This window comes from Prinia subflava, chromosome 2 (genome assembly GCF_021018805.1).
Source record: "Prinia subflava isolate CZ2003 ecotype Zambia chromosome 2, Cam_Psub_1.2, whole genome shotgun sequence".
Taxonomy (NCBI): Eukaryota; Metazoa; Chordata; class Aves; order Passeriformes; family Cisticolidae; genus Prinia; species Prinia subflava.
The window spans coordinates 84,713,922-84,735,308 of NC_086248.1; the positions used below are offsets into that span (position 1 = coordinate 84,713,922).

The 21,387-nt window shown below is 45.1% G+C and overlaps 1 protein-coding gene across 3 annotated transcripts in view; it reads left to right on the forward strand.

Moving 5' to 3' along the window:
• LOC134547184 (uncharacterized) overlaps positions 1-21,387 on the forward strand; it is a 60,285-nt gene that overhangs the window by 10,697 nt on the left and 28,201 nt on the right. For all 3 annotated transcript variants that reach the window (XM_063390843.1, XM_063390844.1, XM_063390845.1), the window contains exons 2-3: positions 8,561-8,636; positions 9,894-10,384. In XM_063390843.1, coding sequence (XP_063246913.1) covers positions 8,561-8,636; positions 9,894-10,384 — 567 coding nt within the window. The remainder of the gene's footprint in view (positions 1-8,560; positions 8,637-9,893; positions 10,385-21,387) is intronic.

A 21,387-nucleotide genomic window follows, 5' to 3' on the forward strand; every position in this document is an offset into this window, starting at 1 on the left:
AAAGTATTTCACACCTTAACTACGCGCTGCCAAATGATCACGCATTATTTGTTTAGGAGCTACCTCACACTAATTTAATTTTGTGCTTTCTATGTTGTATATTGGAGAAGGGGGTGAATATTCAAATTCTGTCTTTGTACACTCATTTCTAGGCCATCCCTCCATGTGTGGGATGATCTGAGAACCCATTTGTCAGATTTTCCCAACTAGGAAGCACTTGGAATCACAAAATATTTACCAGGAAAGGATCTGGTGCAGTGAGAGACATTGCAAATTATGACATGTTCCTAACTCTTTCTTTGAAGGTGCCTGACCAGATGGATCAAAGACCTGGTCTGAAAGGATTATCCTACTGGTTTGCTCTCTGATAAAACACAAGAAATTTGGTGTAAATCCACAGGGCTGAAACAGCTCTCATCTCCTTGCACTCATAAGGGTTAACGTGTGATTTTGAGGGGAGGAGAAGCCTGAAATGTCTCATGTGCTCCAAATGCATTTTCCAGCCTGACTGTAAGGCATTGTTCCTTGTGTTTGCAAATGTGGCTAATGGAGTTCTTTATGGCTGAGCAGAGGTGAGTGTCGAGTGAGGTCTCCCAACACAAGCAGCTTCTCCTCAGCGGAGGAAGTATCTCAGGGCAAAGGCAGTTGCCCTCTCAGTCTTTTGAGTAGGGAATGGAAAAAGTGTTACCAGATGTGTTGTTTATGCCAGCTGCTGTCAGCCGTGCTTCCCTGGTTGAGGAGACCTGTGGAATGCTGAGGAGTTGCTGGAAACTCCCTGAGAAGCTAGCCTGTGCACAGGAACCTTTTCCCATCCCAGCAGTGTGGTAACTGGGCTAGGCCCGTGGGGGTGGGGTGTGAGTCGGGAGGGGTGTGTTTAAATCCCCGTGGCCAAGGCACGAATGGTTGGCACTGCTGGGAGCAGCCAGCTCCCATCCTCCCTCCCTGAGTAAATGCATTACAGACAAGATCAGCTATTATAGGTGACTCTGCAGTTCTAGGTGTCCCTTGTGCTGTCTTCTTCTTATGTCTGAGAGGGTTTTCAGCCTCTGATAAATAGTGTTGCTTTTAATCTGACTATTTGGAGCTGAGGTTTAGCAGCAAATGGGCTGTAAATTACACATGGAGCGAAGTCACTGTATCTTACTGCAGCGTGGATGGGGCCCTGTAAAGAAGGTCTTTAATCCTTTGGGGTCCTTTTTGTCTTTCTGGATTGCTATGCTTTGTGCTGTCAACACTGCTGAATAACACTGCTCCTGCCGGGTGTGAGCCAGGCGAGTGCCAGGGCTCCAAGCTGAGAGCTGTCAGGGGAGTTCACCTCTTCTGCAACGGGATCTCTTTGCATCCCAACTGTGTTGCTGCTTCTTTCTGATACTTGCTTTCCAACACTTCACCACCTTTTTCTTTGTTAGTTCTCATCTGAGCTGTGTTGTCTCCCCTCATAAGATGGGAAAGTTAACAGGTGAACGCAGCCTCCATGAGAATCCTTGAAACTTGGGTGGGAATTAGCCATAGCCCTCTTTATTGCAGCAGCAAAGCTATGAGTAGATTAACAGAGCTGTTGAGAAACTCATAGTGTGGCTCCATCACATGCAGGTGACTGCCGCCTGAGGCCAGGCTGTGCTGGGTATCTGTACGGAGCAGGAGCTGAGTGTGGGAGGAGTGGAGGACATCTGTGGGACACTTCCTGGGAAGTGGCAGACCTGTGAGCTTTACATGCAGATAGAAGTGGAGTTGGAGGACTAGATGCCTTCTGTCACTTGTAGTAAGAGCTAGAAACCTTAACTAGCCTTTTAATCTAACAACATAAGGATAATTTGAGAATTTTGTAGAAATTCTTGTTACCAGAAAATGTGATACATATCACAGCATGGAGCTTCACCATTCCCTTGGCTCCAGTGCTGCAGTAGTGGTCTTACTTTGGAACACAGTGGTCTGGGACATCAAGAAGGAAGTGAAAGGATTAAAGACTCAATTTCTGTGGTAACACTTTTGTTACCAGACCCCATCACCTGCTGAGGGAGGGCTGCAGTGACTTTGTTTTGTCTGTATTTTTAACAAGTGACATTTAACCATGGCTTCAAGCATGATGGCAGCTATGTTTAATCAGATTCCTGTTCTCACAGTGGCTTTGAGGATAAATAAACTTAATGGGGTTCTCTCAGATTTGGAGTATTTTGGGTGGTAAGGAACAGAGTCTGGGTGTTTTTTGCCTTGGAGACCTTTTAAAGACTAATTTTTTAATTAATAGCATTCCTTTTATGTCTTTTATTGTCACAGAAGTGTGATGCCTGATAGGAGGAGTGCATGCCTCTGTATGGGTGCCTATACCATTGGTAGAACTGAGTCTGTTCTAGTCTGTTTGGAAGTACTTACCTATTTTGGGTGGAATTTCAAAGCATGATCTTGGTTTTACTCTTGTACCAATATTTGCCCAGAGTTTCTGAGAGCAGACCCAGGGTGGATTGGAGTCTCGATTGTAGACATCAGCTGTATTCACTTCCCTGGGACTGGGGAACATGGGATATCAAGATTCTGATGCCTATAAACTCAAAGTGTTCAAGCACCATAGGCTCACTGGTGGTGTATACATACTTTTCTGGATTAATGGTAAAGCATTGGAACTTACTGAGTTTCTTGGGGTATTTTATTTGGTTGGTTTTCATTTTGCAAACTCCCTGGTGTTTTTATCTTTAGTCTCCTCCTGCAAAAGCATCTCATCTTAGCCCTGGGAAGAGCAGGAGCAGGGGAAGACTTTGAAAAAGAGGCTTGGTCCCTCTGACTGCTGCAAAGAGAATTGATGTGGGGCAGATGAGAGAGTGCAGGAAGTCAGCTGTGTTGGCCTGAACCATGTTTTGACCAGTCAAAACAACAACCCTTTTCCAGGGCTGATGCCAGCCCCACTGCACTTGTCTCCATAGGGTCCTCTGGTTTATTCCACTTGCAGATGAGGATCCCCAGGACTAGGGTAGTGTATCTCCACTTTAGTTCTAGTCAGATTGTCCACAGTTCTTTCCAGGAGCTGTACACAGTAAGGTCAAAACACACAGTTGTATTTGTGGAAGTGCAGGTGGGTGAGGGAGAGGATTTAAAATGGTAAGAGGTCCAAGCATGTGCCTCGTCATACCCATGCACCACTCATATCCTCATTTTTCTGTGTAAGCCTTGTGCTTTCGTTTCAAGATCTAGGTAACCCAGGTTAAGCCCATGCTTCTGGAGATGCAGCTCAGTCATTGTCCCTCAGAATAGAAGCTTGGTTTCCTTGTTCTTTGGTTAATGACTGCCACCACTTGCATCCTGAGAGTTGCCAGTCACCATGTTTGGCAGTGTATGAGAATGGTGAACACTGAACAGAAATAATAACTGTATTGTTAAACCATTGCAGATTTGGCTATGTAGAGTGACTCTCTGCTTCCCCCACATCTGTGAAACCACTGGCAATTAATACACTCTTGGGTCATGCAGAAGATGGCGTTCCTGCGACAGGAATTTTGCTGTCCGTGGCATGGGTAGGGCTCAGAAAACAAGGGCCTCAGGGAGTGCTGTGTCCCACTGGCCCATCCCTGCTTTCATTTGCCCAGACAGCTGCTCTCTCAAGCAGGACCATGTCCAAGGGTTATGAGCCCTGGGTTTGAACTGCAGCCATTTGAGGGGAAATGGGGAACAGAAGGCAGACCTACTGTGAAAATTAAGAAGGAACATAGTAGCATAGAAAAAATAGTCTAGAAAAGCTTTTCCAAACCAGAATGGTTCTTGCTTAGAGTTTAGCTGTTGAAGGACCCTAGCTGTAAACCCCAGATATAGCCTAGGCAGTCACATTTCATGTGTGGATGTTGGAAGATTGAACTGAACTTCAACTTGGCAACTTTTGTTGAGGAGAGAACCAGCCTGTTGTACTAGCGTAAATTCTCCCTGTAATACTGAATATCTCTCAAAATCAAATCAGATCTTGGGAAAGGAGTTACACGTTAATTTGAAGGTCTGTTTGACTCATTCCTTCCTTCTTTCTAATGTTCCATGGCTCAAAACTGCCTTTCAGCGTCTCATCTACCTTGTTTTCCAACTCTCTCTAATTCAGTTTCTCTAATTGGCAGGATGGCACCTCCCTCATTCAAGATCAGGCAGTGTCCCATGGCAACTGTACCAGTTGTTGACCTGGAAAAATAACACTAGGGAAATTTATTGAAATGTTTTTGCTAAAGCCAAGCAATGGAAATGGAGAAGAGCCAGCAGCAGAGCCCTGTGCTACTGTAGGTCGCCCATGTCTGTAGCAGCTGGTCTGTAGGCAGTGTGGCAGGGTGGAGGTGAGTACTGGTTTCATTTCTCCAGTCTGAAGAAATGGAAATCAGTTCCCCATCACAGAGATACCAGTAGTCATTTTTGAGCTCATCCATTGCTTTCTGATTTGTGCCAGTAACCAGGGTGCGAGACCAACTCAGCAAAGTCTCTTTCCAGGGCTTTTGGAAGGGACTTCGCTTAGTTGCAGAGATTCCCTGGAGTAGTTGGCCTGAAGTGACCAAGCCTGTGTCACAAACAGCCTTATATGTGCAGCACAGGCAGTATTGGCCTCTGCCAGAGAAACCACCTCCCTGGAGGTAAAATCCCTCCTTCCTTCCCTCCCTCCCTCGCTCCCAGAGGAAGATTGGGAATGATGCCCTCCAGCCTGAGTGCATTCTTCGTTCAAGCTGGGAACAAGGGGTTGCCTGTGGTCAGTTGTATCTTTGTATTATCTCTTCCTCATGAATATACCTCCACTGCACCAAACTATGCTGTCGGTGTTTTGGGTTTTTAGGACAATGCAGCCTTCAAGTGAAGCCTGTTGGGAGAGTTTTATTTTGCCTTAGAAATGAGATTTCTTATCTTTTGTAGGTTCACAGATGATTCTTAATGTCATTGCTTTTGATTGTATGATAGCAGGAGAAGCCAAACCAAGAGGAACTGCACTTCAGTATAGTGGGAATTTTTTGTTGTCTGATGTATTTCAGAGCTTTAGACTTTGAGGATAATGTGACCCTTTAGGTCCTGGGCAATTTCAGCTGCAGTTTATTACTGAGTTGACAAGCAGCAGTGTGATGAGAGACACATTTTTCTGTCTCTAGTTTTTTCTTGTGTCTCCTAGTTTGTCTTTCATGTTAAAACTCCCTCAGAAGTGTAAGCTTTACTCTTAAGTTTTCGTTAAATACCATTTGGTTATTTTTCACCAACCCATATTTCCTTACTAGAGATGGATGAAAAATGAAATGCATGAAAAATGAAATGCATGGGGAAGTTAGTTTATGTTTCTGTCTGGCACAGAAGGATTATCCTGACTGAAGGCATGTCACGTGCTAGAGCTGAAGGACCCAGGTGTAACACTGAGATCCTCATCAACACGAGGCTGTTTTCTGATGCATTTACTGAAGAAAGACTGAAGGGTGGATGGCCATCTGTCCTTTGGTTTTTGGCTTCTTTTGTGCTATAGCTTATAAAAATTCACACATCTATGTGAAGATCTTATTTTATTCTCTTCAATTTTGCATGTTAAGGCAGAGAGTGTGTTTGGCACAGTCCTGGCAACTTTTCTAGTTATTCCAGCTTGAGCAAGAGCTTGGCCTATTGTGATACCAGTAGTCAAGACACTGAAAGAGGTGTCTTTCAGTCTAAACAGTTCTGCAGTCGATGTGCTGTGAATGAAACCATGATCTGGTGAGACTTTTGACATGGAGTTTTCAAATTTTCTACTACAGCAGTGCCACAATTCTAAATTTCTTAGGAAATTTGGGCTGTACTGCCTTGGACAAAAGTAAATCTGTGGCTAATATATGACAAGAACTGTACAAGGGAGGCTGGAGGCCTGAAGACAGTACTGCTGTGTTTAGTGAAATATTTTTTAATATTTAGGAAAAGGTTACTGTTGAAGCCTGGGAAGAGTCAAGGGAGATAATATTTATCTCTATTAGTCTTTGATTCCACAGATCTTTAGTTTTTGCAAAATCTTGTTATCTAGACAGACGGAGATTTTTTGATCTTCCATTAATCTTTGCCTGTGTGAGGTATTGTGGAAAGGAGTTCCAGGTAAAATATTTCAGCTCTGCAATATTAATGGTTAGCCTACTATGAATGATGGTTCTCTGTTGGGGAATATGAAAGCTAGAGTCTCTTGTTTGAAAGATTGTTCTTTGAGGTGCTCTGAAGAAAGCCTCTAACAAACAAAGTGTTTAACACAACTCACAAGTGAGGTGGTCTTTGGTTGCCAGAAGGACAGAGGAGGGCTCAGTAGAGGAGAATTACCCATATGAAGCCAAGGGCTGGCAAAATTGCACTTGCACAGAGAACAGTGAATATTTTGGAAACTGAGGACCTTCAGATATCAGTCATTGACTCAAATCCATCTCCTATCTTAAGCATCTCAAGCCAGTGACATTGTGCAGTAGCTGTTTGACCTGCATGTGCTAGATGTCACTGGCTTTTTTGTGGAAGCAGTGCCATGCCGTTTATTGACATTCACATTGTACAGAAACTGAAGCTGCTAGGTTTCCCACGCAGAGCTGCTAAACCTCACTGAAAACCCTGCCATGTCCAAATGAAAGGTTTTTGTGGGAATGAGCCACAGACTAAGGTCAGTACCTCTCGAGTTAGAATGGGAGCCTTAGCTTTTGTAATGGAGACAGGACCTCTGTCTGTCTGTACAGCAGCTACACAATGGCACCTCAGTGTCCGCTGTCCCCTCTGTGAACTGCCATGGCACAAACAAGGTATTATACCTGCTCTGGGGACAACTGGAGGTCTCTGTGTTTGGCAGTGTTCCTCAGTGCCAGCTGCCTTTATTAAATGATGCGTGTGTGTGAACACATACAAGAAAATTGTAGTTGTAGAAGGAGAAACAAGGTCCTGCATTTACTTCAGGAATATCCACAGTGGGGGTAAATCTGAAATTTCCCAATTCATCTTTTGACACTTGAGAATGTAGTTTAAAGATTAGCAAGGAAGGAAAATATATTTTGATTTCTCAAAGGGCAGCACAAATACAGAAGGACAAAAGGTAGCTTTAAAGAAGGAGAGAAAAAATGGTGTCAACATGCTTTTGAGGGGAATAAAACACAATCCTGGAGGATGGTCACAAAATAGGTGTGTTGATTTAATAGCTATCAAATTCAGTATCAATCAGAATTTCTCAACTATTGTTTCTCTGCATCAGCAGTGTGTCATTCATAGACACCTGGTTCAGTGTAGCTGCTCCTTTGTGTCTCTGGGTGGCTGAAACACTACAAAGACATCTCCCCGGGGTGGTGGAGGTAAAATGGGTCCAAATCAGGGCAATGTCTGCATGCTTGCCTCTTCTTCCATAAAAGTCAAGCATAGCACATCAAACGTGTAAAATGGAAACATAGCATGTGACCTTTTTGCGATGCATCACCGCTGGATTCTGTTGTGAGCAAGTATTTTGAGGCAGCTAAGAATGATGGCCATGTTTGTTATTCTGAAAAAAAGGTGTAGGGAATAATCAAGTTCATCCTTGCCATGATCATGTTATTCCAGAACTGTTTCTTATAAAGGTTTCTTTTAAGTATTGCATTTTCCTTTGACTCATTTGGTTTTGTCTGCTGCCAGAGACACATTCTAAGCTGTGTAGCTCAGAGGTTTGATCTAATAATTTCCAGGTAGGCTTTATGCAGCTGAACAAAAGTCACTTTAGTAACAAGGTAGGTAGGATTTCCTCTGTGTAGGAAACTCAGAAGCATTGTGATCTATCTGACCTATAAAAGCTTGGTTTCAGATCTCTCAATCCTCTCAAGAGGCAGCTACCAGGTTTGTTCAATGTTAGATATATTTTGAGTGAGTAAGTGGCTTGAAGTCCATTGGCTGACGCAGAGCAAATGTTCCTGGAAAGTCTTGATATTGATAAAAATATGTGAATTCTTGTTACTCTTTGAGCATTCAAAGGTGTCCAGGGGTACTGTAAATTATCTCCTGGAGGGGATGGCATAACAGTATTGTCTGTGTTTCTGTGAAATCATGTTTCTTTTATTTCTATTAAATACATCAGGGTTGTCCTGTAGGGAAGGCAAGGTGAGTCTGTTCTGTGGTGGATTGTGTGTGCACTTCAAAGGGGAAGTGTGGGTACATACACAGGATGGCCAAAGCTAACGTGCCACTTCCATTTGTGGGTGCCTTGCAAGAGGAGAGTGCTGTTGACAGGATGTGTCTTTATCTTGGCAGTGGAGATTTTGGAGATTCGGTTGTCCACGTGATGTGGATGTGGTAGGCCATGATGGTTGTAAGCTACATGTCTGGGAAGTGAAAGGCAGGATATGTCCATTGTATTTGGGAAAGAGTTGGCAGTGCAGCGTGGTGGAAGCAGCAGTGGGCTGTGTGTTCTGTGTTGCTGAAAGTAAGAGGATGCGCAGGGAGATGGGGAGATGAGGATGTGTGTACAGGAAGGTGCCATGGCTGGGTGTGTGCGGTTACGTGGGGTGGGTGCCTGCAGGATATGAGAGGGGGAGGGTGGGGGAAGTGGCTTGGGCAGCAGCAGGGCAATGTTCAGTGTTCACAATGAAGCCTTTTCTTTCTCCTTCTCCCCTAGATCTCCTATCCCCCAAGTGATGAGGACAGCGATGACTCTGAGGGAGAGAATCAGGAACTTGCCCAGATCGACAGAGGTAAAGGGATGAAGATAGAAGGATCCCGGGATGCTACGGCTGAAGTCAGTTTTTCTTTTCACTTGTGCCCTTGCAAGTGCCTCCTTCTCAGTCCCCAGTGTACCACAATCAGATGCATTAAATCAGTCCCCTTTGAAGCATTTGGGACCTCACAGGGAGAGGCTGGTGTTGTCAGATACTTCAGTTGCATTTTTACCACCAGAAACAGACATTGCTAACCACATGTTAAAGTCCCCAGTTAAGGTGCTGCAGACCTGGGGCAGAGATGGTCCACAATTGTGCCAGCAACAGAGCTGGGACTAAAAAATTATCTTCTATTCCATGCTTTTGCTCTTGTGTCATCTTTGTTCTGGATTTTCTCATCCTTGCTATTTTGAGTTTTAACCTTCGATTTCTTCATTCCCCTGGACTCATTACTTCATTATCTCTGTCTCTTCCTCCTAGAATGGTATTATGCAGCCCTATTCTTGCATCTAGTGAGTCTTTGATAGAGAAAATACAGATGCTCTGCTGTTGTTTTGGACTTGATATGAAGTAGCTTAGAGCTGCAGGTGAATTCTGTAGTCCCTCAAGTTATGCTAAGTTTGCCATTAGTGCCCTGTGCCCAAGTTCAAGTGGATTCTTATGCAGAGGCAGCAGAAGTTCAATGCCTGACCCACAGGACATGTCCTGTTAAGATTCAAATCCCTGCACCATATGCTTAGCATAGAGAGAGCTCAGCAGAAGAGATAAAGCCTGCCTAGCTTGTGGCTGAATTCAGGCTCTCTTGTGTGACAAGTCTTGCAAAAGAGGACTTTTATTTCCTCTAGAAACTAGATCTCATTTGTTTGAGCCATAAAGGTGACACTTGGAACAGTGTAACTTATTTGGCTCTTCTGCCCTGAGAACTGGTCTCTAGAAGTTAATTTTTTTGGCCTGAAGCAAGTGCCTAGCAACACATTTGTAAGCCCATGTCTTCTCCACCTTGAGGAGGTGAGGTGGGTGACAGATCTGTGTTCTTTCTTTGGAAACAAACTTCCAGGTTATGGTTTGAAAGGAGATGACCTCTAGCAGTCTGGTCTGAACAAAGGTCTGGAAACTTCCAAAGGGAAGCATTCAGCTGGGGTGTGTTTCATCTGGGGAAGGAGAGGTGGGGAAACAGCTCTGAAGTTTCCTTGGGAGGAGATGGAAACAACAGGTCAGGAGAAAACGGCCCCATTTATTAGGCTGTGGGAGACAGATCTGCTCTGCCACTTCTCAATCTCCTCCTCCCACTAGAGAGAAGACGGAATTGTACCCTGACTCCTCTGGCCACCAACCAGCTCCAGAACCAGGAGAACCAATGCTGCAAGGTTCGGGCCCTCTTCCATGCCGGCCTTGACCGCCACAGCTCGGAGGAGGAGCTGGAGCGCATCAACCGGGAGTTTGCGGCGGAGAAGCGCAAGTGGTCGCAGGTCAGCCGGCTCGCCTGCTGCAGCGACGGCAGCAACGCGTCCTCCAGTGACGAGGAGGTGAAGAACCTGTGCGCCATGTCCTTCCGGCCCGCGGCGGAGCAGCGCGACGGCCTCCACGCCAGCCCCAGCCCCGTGCTCTTCAGTGCCTCCCCTCCCGAGAGACTCCAGCCCCTGGGGCGCAGCCCGGCCTCCGGACCTTTAATCTTCACCAGCGTTGGGGCAGGCCTTGAGCAGGTCATGCCTTGTAAGAGACACCGACAAGGATATGGGGATAAGGTCAGCAGGCCCAGCCTTGACCTGGAAAAAATGCAGCAGGTAAGGCAGAAGTTCACGTGAGGAAAGCAGCATGGCTTGGAAAAAAGGCATGGTAAGGAAAGACAGAAAAGGGTTATTGAGGCAAGGATCAGCAAATTCATAGGTTGCTTCTTGTGGTCATGTCTTCAGAGGCATACCTTCAGGGTACTTCTGCTGTCTGGAATAAATTGGGGTAAGTGTAAATACCCGTCCTGAGAGGTAAAGGCACTGCTTCTTGGGTGGCTCCTGCTACAGCTGGGCTGTTCTCTTGCTACACATGAGGAAGGCAGCACTTGTGCTGTCCAGTTCATTGCATGGCACAGGAACAAATTCACTGGCATTTGCTTTCGTCAAGTTACCACTGCTTCCATGATCTGACCATATCACTTACTCAAAAAAAAAATCAACTGCTTAGGATGTTTAAAAACAGCCTTTGGTGAGAGTGGTTGTCGACTTGATGGTGATAGGAATTTCCACACTTGTTGAACTCCTAGGGCCTAGATCTCTTTATATCTCCTAGGAGTTTTATAGCAATGTGAAAGAGTGCTTTTTAAATTCTTAACACTTTATAAACTGTTTACAGTTTGCTCTAGATGCAGTTACTCTTGATTTTGCAGGACTTTAGTTTGGCCTGGGACCGAAGTGTGGAAATGCTAGAAGTTTGCCTCGTCTCTGCAGAGCCTGGGAAATGGGAAGGCTGCCCTGTGCTGTTCCCATCTGGTGCCTCTCTTTCAAAGGGCCTTGCTGTAGAGTTAGTTTTTCACATCTCTTCATCTCTTCATTATTTGTTTTTCTATTTGCACTGTGTAGTGTCAGTTTAAAAGGATATCTGCAGACATCTGCTGGCCCTGGTACATTGCAGTAAGTTAAAACCAATTATTTTCAGTTCTGAATTTCCTCTCATTAGGAAAGAATTTCACTGCTTCTGGTTGGTTGGATGTACTAGTTTTAACCTTGCTTGCAACACTTCCTTTAAGCCTACAAGATGGACCCACTAAAAGAAAGGACTACATATTCATTTTCTAAGATCTCTAAAAGTGAGATTTCTATTTCCCTATTACATTGTTGGTTTTTCTCAGTCCTGCTGGCAGCATACATCCCATGAATACATAATGCAGAGACTTGTGTTTTCAGTACAGTTTTCCTCACCCCCTTTTCAACCTTCTAGCCAAGTTTCTGCTCACAGAACATTCAAAAGGCCCAGTCTTGCATTTCACATCACCCAAATCTACTGATACTGACAGACTTTAATTAGTCTCACATCCTTATGAGAGAAGAAGAAAGCTGCTAAGCTGGTGCCCAGCCTTCTATTTTTTCTGAGTGCACATGAGTAAATGGGAAAATGTTTCTTTTGGCCCAGGTGATTTCTCTGATTTGGATCCCAGGCATAGCATCTGCCTGCTCTCCCTTAAGCTCCTTTCAGCCCTATGTTTAGAAGTGTATTGATGAAGGTTAGGGGCTAATTTAAATGAGCTTTCCAAACTGTTGTTTTTTTTTGGGGAAACCTTGTGAGAATAATTGGCTTCCTTGTCCATTTGCTCTCTACACTTCTGGATTAATTGTGGCAAAGGTTTTTGCAAAAGAAATTGAAATCTGGAGTGGAGGTGGCTGTGTGTTTTTTAAATAACGTTTTTACTGTGGGTGTCATTAACATTCCATGGTTGTGGAATCCATGTTATAAAGAAAAGATAGTCAGCTGGTGGATTTAATTTGAAGGAAAGTGAACTGAGGTCACAACACGACATGACACACCCATGCAAAGTGAGATGCAGCATGAATATTGTATTTTTCATTTTTATTATTTTTATAGTTTTAAGTGGTTAACTTTCAGCCAGTAACATCTTGAAGCTTTATGATGAGTCTTTGCTTGCTACCTGTACTTATTTCTCCTATGAAAATCATTCAGGACCTCCATTCCTCACTTATAAAATGGGACCAGGGTGTTTGTTTTTTGATCCGTTTCCATTTTCTAACAAAAATGGCTCCTATTAATGGCCTGGGTAATGTGTAGCATCATGTGTTTCTTAGTCAGGTAAACAATGCATATGAGGAATGTTAATATTAAGCAGGCTCCTCTAAGGCTTCATCTGGGCTCCAAACTTAGAGCTGCTCTTGCTTTGTGATTGTTAACATTGCTGTCATGTGCTTGCCCATGAGGGTGCAGCTGAAAAGTTTATCAGCTGGACATGTTTTTTGAGCAGCAGATGTGGCTTTCACTCTTATCCCTGAGCCTTACTTCCCATTCCTGCAGCTCTGTGCAGCTGACATATGACAGAGTATCACGTAAGATGAATTTGGGCCTGAAGCAAATGTTATGAGATAAGAAGACACTTCAGGGGTGTGATGTGGTATGGGTAACTCAAGGGTGGATGAAGAGATGCCAAGTGCTTTGCATTGAATTCTGTTAATGTTGGATGGTGATGGAATATTGGTCCAGAGAGTTGTGGTGTAGAGTGGCTCTGTCTTGGGATGTTTAACAAGGTTTTGATTTCTCCCATGGGTCAGTGGCAGGTGGTGTCCAAATGTCTCCCTGTATTCCAGTGATTTGGTGCCCTTTGGTAAAAAGGAGGAGCAAATTTGGGAGACAAGTGGGTTGGGGGCAATCAGAGTTCTTTTAAGAAGTTAGGGGATAGCTGTCTTTTCTTAGCCTGTGAATAAATGGAAATCTCCATCATCCATGCCTTTCAGTTCAGCCTCCTGCAGCAGGGAAGGCTGTACCAGGAGCAGGTTTAGAAAGCCCTTTTTTGGTTAGATGCCAGGCTATGCCTTTCCAGCTTCACAGGGTGCAGTAATTCAGCGTTTTTGTGTTTCAAACATGAGTTTGGACTGTTGGCAGATGTATTTCCCACCTTGGCTGGTCAGCTGGCCACCCAGTGTCTCCCTGTTGAGGCCGAGTGAGGACATTTCAATGCACGCTTTTCTTCAATCCTCCAAAGGACTAAAAAATTAGCTCAGAAGGCTTCTATTCTTTCCCTTAATTGGGCAGAAATGCGCTGGCCTGTGCAGACACTCGCGCTGCTGCAGTGAGTGCCCTCTCCCAGCACCCCTTGGTCATGGTCCCTGCACAGACACATCGTTGCACGCAGGCTCTGCTGCCAACCAGTTGCTGTTTAATGAAGCCTGCTGCCACCCTGCATGGCTGCTGCCACTTTGGCATAGCTGGCTTTTTTGGCAGTGCTGAGAGCACAAGGTCAAGAACAGCAGGGACATCCTTTCGTTCAAGGTGAAGGCACCAGGTTCACCTGAGGCATAAGGAAGTCCAGGGTGTCACAAAGACTTCTTGGAGCGGCTGAGCTCATTCCCAGGGTACTAATTGGTCTTGGCATATTGTGTAAACAGAGAGGAAATAAAGGATCCTCCTGTGCTATTCAGTGCCACTGCCAGGAGCACCCTTGAAATTTACTTAGACAAGCTCATGAAGTCAGAGTATATGCAGTGAGAGAGATCTCTTGGAGGGAGAGCAGCCTTGGGGTGGTACAACAAGCAGTCCAAATTCTTCGTGTGGGTAGGTGGCTGATATGGAAAGCATAATTTTGAAGTACAAGGCAGAAAGTCTGGGTACATGGGTATATTTCCAGGTATGCTGCAAAGTGATTAGATAGGTTTCATGACTTGCTCAGAGCTTTCTGCTGTGGTTTGCCTGCTTGTATGAATACACAGAATCAGAAATTCATAGAATACCGTGAGTTGGAAGGGACCCACAAGTCCAACTCCTGGCCCTGAACAGGACAGCTCCAAGAATCACACCATGTGCCTGAGAGCATTGTCCAGATGCATTTTGAACTTTGGCAGGGTTGCAGCCATGACCACTAACCTGGGGAGCCTCTTACAGTGCCCAACTACCCTCTGGGTGAAGAACCTTTTCTTATATCCAACCCAAATCTCCTTTGACACAGCTTCAGGCTTTCCTTAGGTCTTGTCACTGGTCACCACAGAGAAGAGAGCAGTGCCTGCCCCTCTGCTTCCCCTCTTAAGGAAGTTCTAAACTGCAATGAGGTCTCCTTTCAGTCTCCTTCAGGCTGAAAAAGCCAAGTGATCTCAGCTGCTCTTTATTTGGCTTCCTCCACGGAGTGTCAATACCATTTTCTTTGGAGGCTTAGTGCATTCTTTGAAATGCATTGAGATGTTAGGATGAAAAAGGCTATCAGAGAAGAGAAAAATGCATCCTGTGCTAACATTTGGATTGTTCATTGCAGGCTCTGCACCGCCTTTGGTGGGTGACTGTGGGTGACTAGTCTCAGTGCAAGACAGATGAGTGGATCTTTATCTTGACACTGGAATGGCCTGGGTATAGTGCCTGATGAGAGTCCTGATTTTGGCTTAGCTGTGTAATATCAAGACCATCTTTCTTCTGCTGTGTGTTTCAATACTGGCATTTTGGTTGGACTGAGCACTGGTGGGATGATCAGCACCAAAAACTTTCTTTGAGTCAATACTGGTTGCACAGAGGCTGCAGAGCAGCACTCGCCACACGTGACCAAGGAGCCGCTGTGTGACCCTGGTGCACTGGGGTCTGGGCTTTGGGCTGCTAATGGCTCCAGGGTGAGATTTCCATATCCTTAGCACAGCTGGGCTTTGCCCTTGCCTGTCTCTCCAGGACTTGACAAATAGCTTCCAGATAGCTTCCACGTGTGAGCTCATGAGTCCTTTTCACCTCTTGGCCTCCCGTTTGAATCCAGGCCTTTTCAGTTCCTGAAAATTGTTACCATCTGTTTGCCCATCTGAGCTTCTCTCAGAAGAAGAGTGGCGAGAGGGTGCCAGAAAGTCTACTGCTGGTGCTGGTGGTAGTTTCAGCACAGTCTCTGCCCTGGGCCTCGCCCTCCAGAGTGACTGAGTGGAGTTCAGGGGCCTGTGCTGAGTGTAATGGCTTACACCAAGGCTTAAGGGCCCCAGTACCAGAACTTGTCTCTCAGGTGTGGGAAGTTGGGCCATAGCAGTTCTTTGTCCGTGGGCTTGTTGAAGCAACATAGTAAAGAAAGTGTTGCAGAAACTGATTGCATCAGTACAGAATGAGAAATTCTGCTTCTGGTAATCTCCAGCAATTTTGCTTTAATTTTTCACCCCCAGAAATACGCTGCAGCAGCTGTTCTTCCAGCACAGAAGTGCCTGTCTATCTCAACCCTGACAGTGTTTGGCACTGAAGTGGCCAGCAAACAAATGGTATGTGTGGCTGCTGCAAGGCAGTCCTAGCATGAGGAGGTTTGGGGCTGAACATGATCGATGACGTTATCTGGTCTGCTCACCTGCAAGGATGTACTTCCATGGTGGGAGGCTCTGGGACTCTGGACACGTACCACATGAGTGGGAGATGGGGCATGGTACAGGTCTTGTGTTCTTTGCATCTTTGGAGGGGCTAAGGAGATGTTCTCCTGTGGTTTGATCCCTGTTGTAAAGACTGGCTCAGTGCCAGCCAGCTGATGTCCAGTTTGCTGATGTCAGACATTGATAGTCTGACAGGAGTGGAGAGAGGGAGGATGGGGAGCAAATGTGCTGTTTGGGAGGTAGAGAGACTCAATAGCAGGGGAAAGCTTGAGGAACTCCACCTAGCCCCAAGGAGGTGATTGTGACTCTGCCAGGCAGCAGATACCTCTCTCTGTGTCTCATAAGTGTTCCCTGGATGGTTATCTAATTCATGCAGAAACATTAGGAAGTGTGTGTGTGCAGCTGCAGCTGGATGAATTGGAATATGAGAGAGCAGTAACCCATGTAGAACTTGGCCTAGCTGCTTCTTAGAAAGCATAATGATTTCTTCCTGAAAGAGGCAAGTAAGTTGACTATGTCTTCTTTTCACCAATGGTAAATTTCATCTTGCTGCCAGCTTGAAAATGCCAAAGGCAAGGCAGGCAGGATAATCTAGTCCTATTCCTAAACTCTCAGCATCAACCAATCTACCAGAGATTAGAGCATTCTCACAGAATGGTTGAGGTTGCAAAGGCCTTCTGGAAGTTATACAGCCTGTAGGTCAACAGGATCCTTCTTCACAAGGATCTTTGTTCTCTGTGCATTGCTGGAATTCAGAATTCATTTTATTGCAAGCACACTCCAGTTCTGCCTTGCCCTGTGGCATCTGTTAATACTGTGTTCACCTTTCAGGCGTGCTACTAGCAGGCTTTCATTCTGAGCACACAACTCTTTGCATCTCTTCCACTGTTGTGTGAGCCCTGGCACAGAATGTGGTGTCCATTCCTAGAGCCAAATGCCTCTGTTCTTCTCCCTTGATGTTTTCCCTCCTTGTTTTGTCTCAGTGCATTTTTTGTTCTGGTTTTGTAGCGTGCATAGGAGCAACAGTTCATAAGAGGGGTGGAGAAATGAGCTTCTGTCTGGAAATACTTATTGGTCTCTTTTTTCCTGGGGTATGTGGCTGTGTAATTTTGCTGCCTTTTCCTAGAAGCTGGAATGCTGGTGAATATATCCATCTGGATTACCAAGGGAGTGGGAGCCAATGACTAGAATATATGCTGAGACATCTGAAATGTGGTTCCTTGAGGTGCTGCTGTGAATTTGAAAAAAAGCAGGGATTAGGTTGGTCAGGGTCATTTGGAGAACACCAGAGAGCTTGGTTGAACAAAAGGAAGATGAGGGAAGGAAATTTAATGTGGCCGAAGTTTGAGAGGCAGTAGAGACCTGTGGAACAGGAAGGTTAAGAATGGTGGAGACAGAGTTAGAGAGTATTTTTGTTGTATTAAGATTCCCAAAGGGACAATAATAGCACCTGGCACCAGTGGCAGAAAACTGTGAGACTGAGGTTAAAGCCAAGGGCTTATCATTTAGATTGGCAGGCTTGCTGGCTACCTTCCCAACCCTGCTGTCTTTCTTTTTTTTTCCTTAAAGCTCTAAAGCCTGGTAAAAAGGTATTAGACTAGAGCTGAGTCTTTGGCTGCAGTCCAAAGAGAGGAGATCAAATGGGCATATGGGCACCACTGGCATGTGGCCTTGGGATGTGACTGAGGGAGAAGTCCTGAGTGATGCTGGTGATGCTGTGCAGGACTTGAACTCTTGATGGTTAGGCAGGACTGGGAGGAGCAAATCAGGAAGGAGGTAAAGCACTTCCAGCTGGAAGTGTCTGCCAGAAGCTCTGCATGTGGATGGACAAGGTTGGGGTTTTGACCTCTGGTGTTTTGCTCCACACAGAGCACCACACAGAATGATTCCTACTGAACTAACAGAAGGAAAAGCCCAGTCTCCCATATCTGTTGGCAGTGTTTTATGGTGGGCTGCCAGCTGGCCACAGGAAACATCACTCAGCAAAACTGAGAGCTCCTAACTGCAGCAACACCACAACTGGTTAAAATGTGATTAGATGTGGGGTGAGCAGCAGTCACAGAATGGGTGCTGGATTGGATCCCCAAGGGCGGCCATCCTGCAACATATCACTGTTCTATCTCTTGTGTGTTGACTTCTGCAGGTCCTTTACAAATAAGTTTTTCTGAAGGATATTTTCTTGTTTTGACACACTACCGTGCAGAAGGATAATGTTGGCATGTTGTTTCCCAATCCCTGAGTTCAGCCCAAATAATCTCAAGAGCCTGACAGATTAAGAAGTTTTGCTGCAACCTGTGTATATTTTTCCAAAGCACCAGCTTGGAGATGCTGCTTGGAAGTGAAGGTTAGGACTTTTCTCTATAGTGCTCTCCTCTTCTGTAACAGGGCTGGGTTGTCCTCACCTCCCCCTGACTTGGTGTGTCTGGACTAGAGGGGCTGCCTGGGTTGGGTCCCAGTGTAGCTGTGGAGTTGGCCAGATACCTCTCCCTGCCCACTCCTCCCTCAGCATGTGGCTGGTTGTGATACAAATATCTCATCCTTGCCTGGGGGAGAAGGAGTCTGCAGGCGGCTCCACCATATGCTGTCACTGCCCAACTTGTATTTGGTCTGCAGATGAATGGATTTCTTTTCAGGCTTAATAAGTTGCATCTTTTGCTTGTGGTAGCAACCTCTGAAAAGGAGAGAGCCTTACACTTTAGTTCTTTGGAGGGCCAGGGAAGTAGCTTGAGGAAGTTGGAGAGGGTGAATGGCTATTTAGAACCAATCTGGTTATTCCTCATATAGTCCAGAGGGCATATGATGGTGGTGGCAGTTTTCTGCTTGCTTTTCTGACTTTGTATGGGTTAAGAAGCTGAAATAAGCAGTAGAGCTAGATTAGGGGCTTTTTTTCTCTTTGTTTCTTCTTTACCACCACTAAGCATTGAATTCCCTTAGAATTCAGCAGCCACAAGATAACAGGGGCTGCAATTGCTTAGAATTCAGATGGTTAAAGGCTTACTGAAAGCACTGTACAGAAGAGATGGCAGCAAGGAATGAAAAACAAGAGCTTGGTTTTCCTTAGCTTTTCCCTGGCATTGCTTAGCTGTGTATCTGTGGATCAGAACACCTTCCCTGCCCAGCACGGCTGGCACTGGAGCCTGAGAGGTGACACAGGTGTGCTTTGCGCCCTGCAGTCTCCCATGGGGAACTGCCCAGGAGTGAGAAGGAAGGAGGGAGGCGGTGGTGAGTGTGGTAACAGCAGGAACAGGGCAGTCATGTGATGGTGCTGATTAACTTTGAATGCCAGGCGTTTGTGCTCCAGCTTGTCACCACACGGAGGGCCAGCAGTTTGTCCAGGGCATGCCTGAGACTTGAAAACGCAGTGGCCATTAGCTGCTCAATAGGCAGAAGCTGGCTGAGCTTTTAAGGCCAAGCCTGTGAGTAGAGTAAACACTCTAGGAAATGCTGTATTTGAGACAAGCTTTGGAGTGGTGGAATAGCCAGCCTGGCTGTCAACAACACAGCTGTCCTTGGCGTGGGCTGGAGTTTAGCTCTGATTTTCTGCCTTAGCTCTGAATAACCTCTCCATTGTTGGATCACATGAGAACCGCACTGCTGGGCTCTGCTGGCGCTTTCTTTCAGCCTGTTGATGTCAGTGGGGGTTTTGGGCATTGGTCCACGGCTCATCTCTCAGGAGGAGGCACTCAACAGAGCCATCTACTTCTCGTGTGGATGGAGACTGAGTTAAATCAGGGCAGGTTCCTTTGTAAAACTCCCTGCTGTTTTCCAGAGCTGTGAGCCCAGATACGCCTCTTGCTGAGCTGAAATTTGTTTTGAAGAAATGATGACCAGTAAGGGAGAGACAAACCCGCCCTCTTCCAGCCAAAAAACCATTTAACAGCGCTTTTTCTAAATTAAAGTTCCAAAAACACAGGTGTCCTGGGGGCCACAGGTAAATTGAAAATAAAACACCAATGAAGACACTTAAGAGAAACCCTGTGAAACTTGTTGGTTTTCCTTACTGCAAACAATCTTTTTGGTTTTCTGCTGGACTTCAGCTGCTTATGCAAAGCAGTTTTCATAGGAATGAATTTGGAAAACTGAGCTTTGTGTAGAGAGTTAGAAACTCATTGTAAATGAAGTCACTAGAAAAAGCTGTATTTTTAATTCAAAAACATGCTTGTGCTTTAAACTCCTGGCATATGCTTGCAAGCTGTAATTTCACTGTCACATGTTTGATTATGGAGAAAACAGGTTGATCTGCTGTACAAAGTATAAAACCCTAAAATGCTTTGCAAGTTACTTTGCAATCTTATTGTATGCATGCTCTTTTTGACAGCATAAACAAAATAAAAATTTGTCTACCTGTGAAGGCTTTAGAAATTCCCTGTTCTTGTCTGTGGCTTCAGAGACTCATCAAACAATCCTGTAGGCTCTGCCGTGATGGTATGTAGGCATACTATGATTGAGAAACAAGGAACAGTTTTTAAAAAAAACTTTTTCCAAATTTCAAATCTAGTAGATCTGTGTAATTCCTAGTATAGGCAGAAATATCTTTAAAGTAGAGCTAGTCAGATGTCTGATTTTTCTCACTTCTGTAAACCTGTTCCTTGTTATGTTTCAGGTGATGTGGCTTGCAGCTGGGAGAACCACCATAGGTCGGGGCATAGCTCTGAGTTTGCTCAGCAAAGTTTGTTACTGCTGCTGTTTACTGTATGTGCTGAACAGGCAGGCAAACCTGGTACAAGAACATGGTGTACCTGGCTGGATGATAAGAGTGGATATTGATCATACTTTAAAGTGAGTCTTAGTCTAAGCTGCAGAGCTTTGTTCAGAGCTCTGGTGGAAATAGCACAGTGAGTTCATGGTATGTTTATTTTGACTGTAGTACTGTGTTTGGTGTGCTATCCAATCAAGCTCTTAACTAATTTTCAACTTAATATAATTTCTTGTCATCCTCTGAATAGTGTAACCAACCCTATTAGTTTCTAATTACTGTTAGCAGAATGAGTGCAATTATGAGCACTGAAAGCGGTGTTCTTGGAAAATATTTTCAAAGCAGGAAGATTTAAAGTACAACTATTTTAGCATTGTTGTCTCTTTACTTTTATAGTACACCAATGTTCTACTCAAGCCTGACTGCTACAAGAAGTGTGACAGGCATTTTTTCTGTGCTAGTTCGTCCCATTTGCGTTTTGCAGACTCTTAGGAAGGGCAGTTGTGCTAAACAGCCTAAGGACTCTCTCTAGAGCTGAGTGAAACAGTAAACCACAAGAAGCTGAAAAAAAGCCGTATTGCTGTCTCACGATGGGGCTGCTGGTAGGCTTAGAGGTAGAAAGCAGCTGTAAGTACTGCTGCAACTATGAGACTTGCCTATGTTGCTCAGTCCACTGTGTGAAAGTCTGTACTGAGCTGAGGCACTGGTTCATTGCTTTCCAGATGCAAGCATCCAAATCATTCAAACATCCTCAAAACTACTCATATAAATGAGTGTGAACTTTGCTTTTGTTATCAACTTTTCTCTGCACAGAGGATCGTAATGAACTTGGCCTTGAGACATTCTGGTTTCTTTTTAATGAGTTAATCTGAACTTTTTCCCTTCTATAGTGTGGTAAGTGAAGGGAGCCCTCTTGGTCCTAGGGCATGACCGTTTTGTAAGCATGAGATGGGCCAAAATCCTGAGCTGAAGGAAGGAAACCCTGCTATGATTTGTGCATTAAAAGCGATGCATGTGTTATGAACACTGATGTGTTATACAGGCTCTGATATGGATCTTGCAAGCT